Source organism: Dreissena polymorpha, chromosome 6 (genome assembly GCF_020536995.1).
Source record: "Dreissena polymorpha isolate Duluth1 chromosome 6, UMN_Dpol_1.0, whole genome shotgun sequence".
NCBI lineage: Eukaryota > Metazoa > Mollusca > Bivalvia > Myida > Dreissenidae > Dreissena > Dreissena polymorpha.
This window is the reverse complement of record NC_068360.1, coordinates 93,313,367-93,327,032: the sequence shown is the minus strand read 5'-3', so window position 1 is coordinate 93,327,032 and position 13,666 is coordinate 93,313,367. Positions and strand designations below refer to the sequence as shown.

Sequence of the window (13,666 nt, the reverse complement as noted above, 5' to 3'; positions counted from 1 at the left end):
CCTGGTTTGCAGACAATATGTTCGTGTCTGATGATGGTTTGTGAATAATTGAGTTTGGAATCCAATACAACAACAAAGAAAGCAAGGAAGCAAATTCAACCAAATTCAATCGACATGCATTGTAAGGACCGGAAAATAATCTTGTCATAAACAACTAAATTTAACGTAAACAGGAATAAAAATATTTACCTCACAATTCATTCAATTTGCTTGTACAATTTATCATCCAATGTGGTACGATTAGCTAATCAGAAAGATAGGGGTTAAATATTGGACAGATATGTTTTGATGAAAAATGTTTATCATGTGAGCAGTATTTTTTTACGAAAGCCTACATATCGTATTCAACAGGTTGCGTTGTTCAGTTACTGTTTGATTTTAACTATAATATGCACATAGACGAGTTCTAAAGGTTATGGTACCTAACCACAATTGTTTAAATGTTTTTAGGGACAGTTTAAGAGTGGGAGTGCGCCGCATCTCCTCACACTTATAGCCGCCCTTGTGCACAACACCTGCATATAGTTCGCTCAGTCGCCTTGCATATAAAACTGTGTTTATCCAGGCTGCATTAAATATCAACATGAGGGTTAGAATGGTCTCTCGCTTAATTGTTCTCCTAGTTTTGAGTTCCGGACAAAGTCTTGAACCTAAATGCTCCAAGTTTGATTACGAGGAGAAATTATTAACGAAAGTTGTTAAATTGGAGTTGGAAATCAGCGACTTAAAGAAGAAAGTGGGAGAGGTAGATGCCATTCGCAAAGAATTGACACAGATGCAGAGTAACCATGGTATGATTCTTTTTCTTCTGATTGTTAGTTATTATTACTCTTATTATTCTTATTATTCTAATTATTTTTTTTCTAATTATTTTTTTCCTATTTATTATTCTAATCATATTCTAATGATTCTAATTATTCTTCTTATTCTATTTCTTCTTTTTCTTCTTCTTCTTCTAATTATGATTATTTTTAAAATTATCATTATTATTATTATTATTATTGTCGTCATAATCGTGTGGTTCTTCTTAGGATCACAGTAGATAGCAATTGTAAAAGATTATAATGATACTTATTTTAAAAACATCGACGACAACAACGATACTGCTGATATATTTTATCTAATTTTTACTGGGCATCCATACTAACTTCTATTTCCCAGGAGGCGGAACTTACGTGAGATGGGGGCGGACCAGCTGTCCTGGAAATGGAACCGAGACCGTCTACAAAGGTACGCCAAAGTTGTGTGTAATTGGTTTCATGTCATTTCTAAGTTGGCCTAAAATTTCCCGAAATCTGACATCTGATGGCATGTCTTAGGCATGGCTTCTTTTAATGTTATAATGATTGCAAATATCTTTAAAAAAACATTCTGGAGGGGATACCACCAAGTGGAATGCTTGACGACCCTGTAATTAGGTCAAAAGGTCATTGGGTGCATGTTGCTTTAAAAGTTGAGGTAACATTGCCAAAATTGTGAAATATCAGATACTTTTACTGATTTTACTCCTGAACTACTGACTCATATTTGATACTTGAAGAGTTTTCTCATTTTTTAACTGATTTTGGCTTTTCATAAGTAGGTCAACGGTCATCAAGTGCACTTGTATAACCCGTATAGGACGTAAAATGCAGTGTATGTTGAAACCAACCAAAGATCCATGTATTATATATTTGTAAGTAACTTTTCAATGAGAGATGGATACTTTGATGATGAAAAGAGAATTTCTCTGTTGTATTTTACGTGAATGTTCCTAACTTTGTAAATAACTTTACCTAAATTAAAAGAATTTTTTTTTTAAAAATGTTCATTTTTAGACTTTTAATACTTATTGCGTTTTATAATATAACAAATTTTTATAATAAGAACCAACATTATGTCTGCATTATTCTATCAATACAATTGCGAGACTCAAAACAATGAAAAAATAGTTACAAGTAAACATGTGTGATCTTCGTTACAGTCTAAATATATATAGTGTTTTATGCATATTATGCTAAATACTATTTTAGATAAGAGATTTCAGTTCAAATATTAAACTCTAATGAAGTTCTTAATACTGTTCGTTCTATAATGTCATATTCATGCAAGATAAGTTATTTTTACTTCACAAAATTAGTATTAATTGTAATAGATATGAATAATGTAAAACAGAAATTATTTTATCAAAAACAGTGATCTATTAAAAATATATTAAACAATATTGAAGTACCATTTATAAAATTAAACAAATGTTAATCTTACTTCAATGCACTATAATGACCTTCTGTATCATATTGCTGAAGATAATGTCGGTCTTGTGTGATAAGTTTCATTCAAAACACGAATTACTATGGCAGTATATGTATATCCTTATCTTGTATCGTTTACAATACTTGTTTAGGGTTTAAACAGTCATTCGATTCACTGCGCATTCAAACAAGCATCCTTGGTCAGATCGATAGCACTTATATCGTGCTGTTCTACACTTGGTTTGACAGCCACATGATACAAACTGGACACATGCTGAATGAACCTTTGGTTTCCTCATCCATACCGGTTTCAATGAATTTTCTGCAAGTTTCCATGCGCCAGTATAAAGAGGATCATCAGGCTAAAAATCCTTATCTGTTGCATTTAGCCATATATTTGCCTGATAATTTGCCCTGTTAATGTGAAGTTTAAGCGCATCATTTGCAGGGTGTCACAAATCCAAACTCTTCCTGGCTTTCCAAAGTAACTGATTCCTTCGTGTGTCAATGTTTGGTGGGTGGTCCTGACAGCAGCCATACAGCACACACATAAATTTAGAAACTGCTAGAGCATCACCATCTCTACCAACACCCTCCAATTTATAAGGTTGTGCAATATACTTCACCCAGGCAGGTTTTTTCTTAATCCGTTTAGAGTAGACGCGTTTTTGCATCTTGTCAATGCGTGAAACCCCAAAATGTTCCTTCTGACATTGTCACCTTGTTTTTCAGATATTGTGTTCACAGGATAATATTTTCTTTGTTTGCCTGTACCAGATATCATATATACCTCGGCGTCAGTTTCAAGGTGGTATATTAACAAGAGAAGGACGTCAGTGTCTCTACAATATACTTCTAAACGCCTGTTGCCTCTATCAATAGCGTCCCTTGAGTGCAATATCATCCGCGTATCTGCCTCATCATGATTTACACATAGGTTTGTCGCATCAAAAGTACTCGACTTTGAATCAACATCACCTGGAAATCCACCTTCCACAACTATAGTTGATTCTGCTGGAAGATTTTCTGTTTGTATAGCAATTCGTTTGAGAGAAATTCAGCCAAGTCTGCTTTATTGTCACTGTGCGTGATATACTGTTCCCATATTTGCGGAACAGGAACGTTTGGACTTGTTATGAGCTTCCTAATATATCGACGTTTTCCTTTCCTCTGAACTCTCGTTGCTTCTTCGATAGATTTACTTCCAAAGTATAGATCAAAAGTCGCATCAACTCGGTTAGTGTTTGCGCTGAAATGCCTTAAACAGTTGCATATTTTCCAAATGTTTGTCAGTCTTTAGGCTTACCTAAACTCTGTATTAGCGCGTGCCCATCAATAATTGCATATGTTGCATCAGTCGCTGTCGGAACAACTTGAGGCGTCACTTTATCATTGTCCTTTGTAAGCACTTGGAGTAGTAGTTCTAGTACAAATGCTGTTTCTACGGCTCTCCCTGAATAAGCTGCGTTGAAAAGTCTTTGCCTTAGCTTTCTGTCAGCCTTTAAAGTCATTGTCACTTTCTGCTTTTCACTGACTGTCTCCTTATAAAGATATGCATATGTTTTGGACTGTACCTTTTCATTAAGTGCATAAAATTAAACATTCTGCTCTTTCAGCGTTTTCTCTACAAATTCCTGGAGTAATGTTTTACCTCGATTTTCACAGGTTAATAAATCATCTCTGATATCATTAGTTGCAACGTCCTTAGATGCTATTGAGAACAGTATGTTCTCCTCTTCATGCACTCCTCTATCAAACATGTATGAACGAAAGAGCTTCATTTTCTTGATGCACTCTTCCTCTGAAGAAACTCTCAAACGAGTTACATCTGCTCTATTCTTGAATATGCCATTATCTTCATCCACAGCATGTTGATTGAACAATTTCATGGTACTATTGGAAACCTCAGATCTTACTCACCACACAATATGAAAACTATCTCTTGTGTGGTCCTGTCTTGCTATTCCAATTATACCCCCTGTCATTTTACACATTCTGTTTATCCACTCAGTAGCTTGGTCGACAGGTACTCCGTTGAATTATTTTTCCTTCAGCGTGACAACAAAGTGACATTCAATAAACTATTTGAACACTTCAGGTGCTGCATATTAAAATGCTTTTATGTATGCTAGATATACAGGACCCCAACGGGCATAGTTTGTGTGGTCGTTCACCATTAGCTTCGGTAGCATCTTTGACAAGGCTTCAATATGCAACAGCCAATAGCCTATTCTTTGGGCTTTAATGAACTTCATAAGTGTGTCAACCAAATGCAGGTAGGAATTCCAGAAAAAAGTTCTTTACTTCACTTTTTCCTTTGACGAATTTCTCTAGTAATCTTGTTTTCCTTGACTGCTTCAAGAAGATTATCATTTGCGTCACGAATATCATTTCATTTCAAAAGCAACCTCTAACACTCTAGCTTCATGTTCAAGTTCTGGGATTTCTGCTTTCTTTGATTCTAACCACTGACTAAAATATCTTGACTTTAACCTCCAAATCGCCTCATATGCAAGCATATGGCCACTAACCGTACGATAATATGCCTTTCCATCCATAACCTTAGTTATTTGGTCCAGTATTTGGTCCAAATACATCTGCTTCAAGAAATACGTCCTGCAATCCTGAACATTCCATATGTTGACCGATCGCGCGAGGGATATTGAAGCATACATGAAGTCCTCCCATCATGAAAATAACATTCTTGTAACTTTTTTTATTTGCCCATAATATTTCTTTGCCTGTGCTGTATAATGGTTGGTCAGTAGTTATAACAGTGTATTTCTGCCCAACATGCCTACTTATTTCTTATACACAAAAGAGTTTCAGTCTTTTTTTAAGCGTACGTTATTCTTCATTATACATGTATATATAATGGATCCTTTTACTTTCTTTTTACTTGACAAATCTGTTTATAGAGTTAACAAAAATTAGCACAAACTATTCCATTGTTTAAAAAATACTTTTTGAACATAATATTTTATTCTGTTGATTTTCAATGCCAGTTGTCATGTCTTTTTGGCATAAAAGTGCACTAAATGACCTTTTGACGTATATAAGTGAACACTGGCATAGATACAATTTAAATTAGATCCAAGCAGGTTCATTGTCAGACAATATTACTGCCTTAAACTTTTTAATTTTGGTAAGAAATCACAATAAGATGTATTTTATCTCCTAAACAACTGAAAACTGTACCCATTGACCTTTGACCTAATTAAAAGGATGTCAAGCACCTGAGAAGGGGACATTTCCGCTAGATTTTCAGCAGAGGTTATGTAGATACTCAAAAACATAAAAAGAAGCAAGGCCTAAAAAATGCCAACCAACTTTTTTTCAAGGCACATTTCTCAGACTTTTAGGTTAACTATTCTGGGAATATATTGATGAAATATTACATTTTAGTGATAAAAGTTCAAGTTATGATTATAAAAATCCATTAAATGATTGGACCATTGTTGATATTTAAACTAGTATTTATCTAGTTTTTATTCATTTTAAATTGACTATTGCGTTTATTCTTTTTAGAGTATTTTGATGAGTTTGCTGATATAGTTAGATCGATGGCAAACTATAAATAATGATCATTAATTGATTATAAGGTTCAAGGGTTGGTAGGGATGAGGAGTGTCAGAACATAATCATTACATAGCCGTTATCTTGGACACTATTGTTACAAATACGTGTCCATTTTGTAACACCATGACAATGAACTTTGTCCTGGATTTGTTTTCCAACAAAGCAATATGAGACAGATAAAAGTATTATTTTGAAACACCGAGTACCAATACTTTTCTAAGTTTGAACACCTGCTTATATTATTAGATATCATTTTAGTATTATTGGTATGAAGGAGTGTGTCTGACTATGATTACATTTTTGATCAGCAAACTTGGATCGTCTCTTTTGATATACCAAAATTTTATGAAATGCGAGTCTTTACGTACAATTTTTCTTCAAGAGATTGAACAAATTGGTCAAGACTATTGATATGCTGCTGGCAAAATATATTAAAGTTTCTGCTGAAGTAAATGCTTAAGGAACTGTTGACTGAATGCTAATCTAAATGGATATAAAAAGAAACGTATTTTTTTCTAAAAGAATAAGTACAAATGTATGAAACAAGAGTGATGAAATCTTGCAAAAGACCCTAAATCAATTGGAAAATCTGAAACACGTATCAAGAGGCTTTTGCATTATGCGAGCAAGTTAATGCACGGATGTATATAATATTTATGATTGGCCGGACGTTTTTCTGTGCTTTTGTTTTAATTTAAATACGTGGTAATTAACGTTAACATTACATTATCATTATTTGCGAGGCTGAACGACTTTTTAATTAAGCTTAAGTCAAAATTATATCTTGTTTGGTTTGTTACTTCTCATTATGCTGTTATCCATCATTTTTATTAAAACAGAAAGGGACAATTTGTTGTTTTGTTGTTTGTTGTTATATTTAACGACCATTTTTCTTTGGCAAAATATTACATGTACGTTGTATTTGGGAGCACACGTTCAGTAGGTTTTCATCCTTATTCACAGTATGCAAATACTTTCAAATAATAGGCAACCTAATTTGCAGACTAATATCAACATACGTTAATAATAACTAAGTATGCAAAATCAAGCTAAACTGTTACGAACATATTTATTTATAAGATGGCATCTACGAAAATGGTTGTTGAGCAACGATAATTTCATCAAAATCTTGCTTCCACGTTTTTAAGTAAATTGTTCACAAATTTTGGATTTTTTCACACGTCATTAAATATGATTGTTAACAATCATAGCCTTCACTAATTTTCAAAGTAAGAAAAAATCTGAACACAAAAAACCTGTCGTCGCCGGGATTCGAATCCTTGTCTTCTCGGACCGTAAGCGAATGCGCTAACGAAGTCATGTATAATAGAAACGTTACTTGAGCACATGTAATATTTTAACAATAATGAGTGACAGATCGTTGTATACAGTACAATCCTTTTCTATTCCTAAGGTTACGTCGGTGGGTCGTATTACACACATAAAGGAGCCGCTGCAAACTTTTTGTGTCTGCCGGAAACGCCAGAGTGGGGCCATTACAATGACGAGACTGTTAACGATTCCGCATTCGTATACGGCGGAGAATACCAGCTAAACAGCAGAGAAAGCGACCACGGTTTCTTTGGTAACATCCACCAACAAGATCCCCATTGTGCCGTCTGCCGCACGAGCCGGAAGTCCGTGTTAATGATTCCCGCCAAGCTGAAATGCTTTGACGGCTGGACACTGGAGTACAACGGGTATTTGGTCGCGGGATCCACACTACATGATGCATCAACAGAGTACATCTGCCTTGATGGAAAACCTGAAGTGGTTCCCGGAAAAGGCGAGAGCCAGGACGGGAAGCTAATGTACCTGACGGAAGCGCGTTGCGGTTCCTTGCAATGTCCTCCTTACATGAACGGCCGGGAATTGACGTGCGCCGTGTGCTCACGCTAGCGTATTGATTAACAATTAAGATTTGTGTTCTTTTGATGGTTTGTGATTCAATGCGAAACAATTGAACAATACATTAGTTGGTTTACTTTGCAGAATCAAGTTCATTAGCATACATAATTTATGATTGTATGCATCACTTTAGTGCATTCTACTAAAATTACACTCATACAATTTTACCTCCTATTTCTTAATTTTGCTTTTTCTATAACCGTCAATTGGTCATATGCCCAATATCATGACATCAAGAGCGAAAATTCCCAATTTATGGTTGACTGTCAATTGTTCCGAAATACATGTGTAACCTGTAAGAGTAGAAGTAAATACATTAAAGTTGATAATTTTATTATACATGTACACATGCTATTAATCGAACGTTTGTATATGTGTAAGTAACTGTTCTACTGCCTTAAACCGGTTAAAACAACCATTGCTTTGAATCGTACGTTCCGATGCATTGCTCCTAGCTTAAATCATTTGTATTTTTAATGTTACGTTGTATGTTTTATTATGTTCTGTATTGTTTATAAATAAAAAATAAATATCCATATAGACAAATAATATTTGATTAAACATTTAATTCAATAAAACCATCGAATAGCGGCAAAGGGGCTAACTGACACCAACATCGACTTGATTTGGGAGATGGACGTGCTTGGAACAGATTCCCTAAACGCCTTGCAGACCAACTGGATTTGACAGAATCCTGCTTCTCATTACCTATGTTTGTAAATGTCAATTGATATATTTGCTACAACTTTGGAAGGTTTTGGTGGTAAACGTGGCGAATACAATTATTGTGTAATGGAGAGAAGCGCATCTGACCATGTGTACACTAAATGCAACTTATTTCTATGGTTCGATGCATTTCAACGATAAGGAAGAATTTGAAATAAACAGTAACATTATGCAACACGTGAACACTTTTTACTAAAAAAACAAAATAAACGAAACACAAGGATTGTTTTACATGGCGAACTCACTTCGAAAGAGTTAGTCAGACCAACTGCATGGATACACATTGTTTTATTTCAAGCTCAAGTAATTGCATAATACACTCTAACAAGGATAAAGTATCGAATATCATTAAATAATTTGAAATGAATGCGAACATTCACCAATAAATAACCTTATTCGGTCAATATACGGAAATCGCTTTTAAAAAATGTACCACTTCACCTCTCTCTCTCTCTCAGTCTCTCTAGAGAGAGAGCGCGGAGAGAGCGAGCGAGGAGAGCGAGCGCGAGAGAGCGCAGAGAGAGCGAGAGCTCGAGACGAGAGAGCGAGAGAGCGAGAGAGAGAGCGCGAGAGCGAGCGCGAGCGAGAGCGAGCGAGAGCGAGAGAGCGAGAGCTCGCGCGTAGATGAGCTCTCGCGTCTATCGCGCTCTCTCTCTCTCTCTCTCTCTCTCTCTCTCTCTCTCTCTCTCTCTCTCTCTCTCTCTCTCTCTCTCTCTCTCTCTCTCTCTATCTATATATATAAATATATATATATATATACTACTCCTGACACAATCATTTCAACAAGCTTTTCTGGAATGAGTCCATTACTATAAGATATAATAAAGGTATTCAGTAACCTCTCAGGCCAGGTTTGAGATTTCCGCTACTCCAAAGCAACAGGAAATAAAGTTCAAGTGTGTAAGTACAGTCACGCCAAAACGTGTTTTTTTCTTAAATGAAGCTGTAGCTCATTTTCACGAGGATTAAGTTGCATTCTATGGTTACTTGTTTGAAGTTTATTGATAGACTCATGTTATGACGTATCAATTAAAACATGGCGTTAGTGTCTTAATAATGGCACTTTCCTATCTTATAAGATGATATGTTTATGTCAAATGTATATATGCATTGTGTCATGACGTTTAAATTTAAATGACGTTAATAAATGATCACGTAAGACGTAAACACATATGTCGTCTTGACTAAACGAAACACAAATCATTTAGTGGCATTGATCTCAAGTTTTCTGATTTAAAATAACACGAAACTTACAAGAAACATTTCATTTTCAATAAATCTAAAGGTCTTCGTTTGTTTTAGAATATATCTCTAACACGTTCTGAATATGTTAATTATATAACATTTTATCTAAATGTGCTTATTACATAAGCGTTTGTTTATACATATTTAAAATTTAAAACATGTTTTAGGACATACACACATCACCATATTTAGGCAGAACTTTCCCGTATAAAAAACGCATACTATCTAAACGCAATACTTTGTAGTTTGCTATGGGTGTGTCAGCAAATCATGGTTAAAACTCAAAACCCCTGAACGATGAACTATAGTTCTTGCACTAGGCACATATCCGCCATGATATATGTATATATTAAGCGTCAGCTTAATATATTCATTTGTAAAATCATTATATAGTGCACCGAAATATTAGCAAAGGTCAATATATCATCAAGCTCTATATCAACATAGTTCTTTTCACTAAAATTCATTAAGTTATAGACCGATTGCTCGGATTTTTTATATACAAGACATTTGTTATAATATGCATTTTTATACTGCAAAGACAAAAAGGAATAATACAAAAATAAGCAAAGAGACTTTACCCCACAATAAATGTCCTTCATCAATGTGCAGTTGTTTCAAAATACAATTATCCCTAAAGGAAATAAGCCAGGCATCAAAAATCGATTAAAGGAAAGTAGCCATATGAATCGCGAAAAGCTATACAATGTATATCTGAATGCATTTTAGCAAGAGTTATGGTTCTTGTGCACGCACTTCCTTTCATGAGATCTACTTACCTTTAAAGTTAAAAGTTAATACGTGTTTGTTAATTTTCAAAATATGCTCCAGATACAACTGAAGTGCAAAACTTAAAAAAGGACAATAGCTCTAAACATATTAGAATAAGACTTTGTGATCTTCTGCACTGCATATGCACTCCAAAAGGCATTCTTACCCATTATTTGATATTATACCTCTATGAGATTTCAAGAAAATATGCGGATAAACCTTATTATTAAAAACGGAAATAAAAAATAACATTATGTCCTTTGTGATCTTCGCTTCCGTGCCATGAGGTCTACATACTTTTATCTCATATATATTAACATATATCTCAGATAAGCAGTCCGAAAGTCCAGAGAGCCAAATGGACACCCTGAAACAGTTTATCCCCCTTACAACCCTTGCTTACTGGGAGAAACATATAGCACACGAGTGATGTTGGTAAAAAAGTACATCGAACACTTTTAAACGTTTTCCACAAAAGTGCAAGTTTACCAAATAAGAAAACAAATGAAATACTTAAATGTACTCTCGATCAAGTGCACTTGTCCGTTGTACTTTTGAATTATGAATGTGTTATTTGTTGACCGATCCAAATTATCAGCACACATCAAATTGCCATTATGTTTGCAGGTTAAAAAGACATTGCATACTTAGATCAGTATATGTATTAAAAATTTCCTTATCATTCAAATGAAACTATTTCCAAAATAGTTTTGTATAGATTGCTGTCGTAATATTGTTAAACTTCACCAATTACTTCTACAAACCCACATAATTTCATGTAGTGTTGTGTCTTCCTTTGATTTTGAATCACGTAGAACGTAAACAAACCAACTTGTTCATGTCGTGTAATGTTTTCATTTGATTTCAAGTCACCTAGGACGTACATGAACTAATAAACTTTGTAGATTGTTGTCTCTTTTTGTTTATAGGTCACATTAGACGTACACATGCTCTCCAGTTATGAGTTGATATTGATTATTTAGTTTCCGTCAAATACACAATGTATCCTTTTTTAAATGATCTTGTTTTTCTACCATTATAAGTAGTTAAGTGCATTGGGCAAATGACTTGAATTACACTTTTATTGCATTAGGATAAACTTGCATATGTTACTTTTGCAATCATTTGCATGTAAAAGCGAAAACAATATTAATAGTAAACTGCACACACCAGAAAACTTGCCGTAAAGATAATATGACACGTTTTATCATCGTAAATAGATAAAAACATTGCCCAGGCAAAACGACGCAATATTGACTTCTTTATTCGAACATCTTTTGCTGCGATTGGAAAGACTGGAAACACTAGTTCGTTGTCCACAAATGGTCCAACACGTATCGCCACTCTGTCTATTAAAACATAACCTGTTTGGAACTGTGGATAACTACGTTCAAAAACGTCTTTGTCGCTAAAGCGAAACACAGCTTTGAGAAAAAAACATTACATATATTAATGTTCCATGCTTAACAAGTACATTTATTAGCGCCGACGGAAGGGCAGCATATTTAAAATATACATTGTAATTGTATTATAGACCACGTTCGATATGCGCAAATTATGTCAATAGCAACCATTATACGGCGAAGCTACGAAAACCGAGAAATATATAAAAAAAAGAAACATTGTGAAGCTTCTTTTCCATATGTGTGAAACGAAACAGGAATACATCTGTGTACTGCTATATGTTATTTGTCGGTTATTTATCATAATCAGAAAGGTAATAAATCTATTTATAATGTAGATGTATTCTATAGATAGCGATGCGAATGCAGCCACATTGTTGTGTGTTCTTTTCTTTTAAAACGAAAAATCGTAACGTGTTGGCACATCAGCCAACACTTGCATAGTTAAATCAAACAAAAAGCCTCGGAAGCATGTTGGTCAAAGTATGAATAACCAGAGCAATCGCAATATCTAAGAAACTTATTTAAAATTCTTCATTAAACCACGAAACATATAGACGTTCATAACATTTTACCTGTTTTTATTTCGCATTTGCATTTATTTGATGTATTAGTACCAAAAATTACCGATGTTGTAGCTGTAATGACGTCTGAGTCTCTTGATTTACCGACAATTTTCGTTGCAAACATTTTAATCATTTTATAATGTCCCCAGATATAACCCAACAATTTCATAATACGTAGTATAAGAAGTTGCAATAACGTCTGCCCATTGCCATGGAATCCTTGGTTTGATATAGTATCACACCTCTTGTTCTTCCCCATAGTTGAAACCTGGTTCCCATTCAACCACACAAAGGGAACCTACTTTGACATGCCGATTCTTTGGCGAATCAGGTTTGTCTGAAAATATTAATTCATACCATATCAAATATTATAGTCCTAACGTAAACATCGCGAAATCGAATTGCATATGGTTTCCAACTAGCCATAAAACGTGAATTAAATATAATAAACCAAAGATTAATTCCGACTTACCATGAGCTCTGAACTCATACATCAGTGTTGCATTTCCAAGCGAATTGTTAAGATTGTAAACGTATCTTAGCTCTGTATTCTGGAGAAATACAAGTTCGTTTGCAGACCATCTGCGTAGACACTTATATGCGCAGAGTTTACATCAGTAATTATCTCGAATGTTGAGCGTTTTAGTTTGTACCACGAGTGCGGAGATATATGCGGTGGAGGGTACGCCTTAATTCTATACGTTAGCACCACGGATTCGTCTAGTGTTCTCGAGATGTCATTGAGTGGTGGATATAATGTTGATTGTCTAGGTGCGCATTAATTGTAGATGTTTTCATGAATTCAAAACGGTTGCGAAATAAAATATTTAAATTGAATCAAATTCAATGTGAGTTTTGTGTTTGTGTTTGTTTGTTTTCTTGTTGTTTTTATTCCTGAAAAGAATATTTCTAGTGTTGCGGCGTAATTAAATTAACGATTTCGTGTAAAATTACGTTAGATAAGAACGCGATTTTCATCGGTGTGTATATCGTCTATGAACGTGTCGAAACATCCTTACATGTAATGAAGACTTCTAGAGCATTTAACCATCGATTCATATACACATCGAGCGTCGAGAATGAATGCAGTGAGTGAATTTATTTATCCGCTCTCCAACATGCGGGTTCCATTTACTATTGATATGATTGATATTGGGTCACACATGCTCGTGCTGATTCTCGAAGCCGGTGGCAAAGTATCTCGTTATCTGAGCAGCATCTAGAAAAAAATAATCAT

The 13,666-nt window shown here is 34.7% G+C and overlaps 1 protein-coding gene across 1 annotated transcript; it reads left to right on the top strand.

Annotated features, from left to right (window-relative positions):
- The first annotated feature begins 422 nt into the window (after positions 1 to 422).
- LOC127834945 (uncharacterized) lies at positions 423 to 8,400 on the top strand. Its single transcript, XM_052361084.1, has 3 exons — positions 423 to 791; positions 1,162 to 1,230; positions 7,225 to 8,400. Exons 1-3 carry the CDS (start codon positions 584 to 586, stop codon positions 7,707 to 7,709), a joined length of 762 nt encoding a protein of 253 aa, XP_052217044.1. The 5' UTR covers positions 423 to 583; the 3' UTR covers positions 7,710 to 8,400.
- The last annotated feature ends 5,266 nt before the right edge of the window (positions 8,401 to 13,666 follow it).

Bases quoted from the DNA above. Each gene is read 5' to 3' on its own strand.
- LOC127834945 (XM_052361084.1), top strand. From the start codon at position 584: ATGAGGGTTAGAATGGTCTCTCGCTTAATTGTTCTCCTAGTTTTGAGT. The intron at 792-1,161 runs GTATGATTCTTT...TCTATTTCCCAG, and splicing joins ACAGATGCAGAGTAACCATG to GAGGCGGAACTTACGTGAGA. The intron at 1,231-7,224 runs GTACGCCAAAGT...TCTATTCCTAAG, and splicing joins AACCGAGACCGTCTACAAAG to GTTACGTCGGTGGGTCGTAT.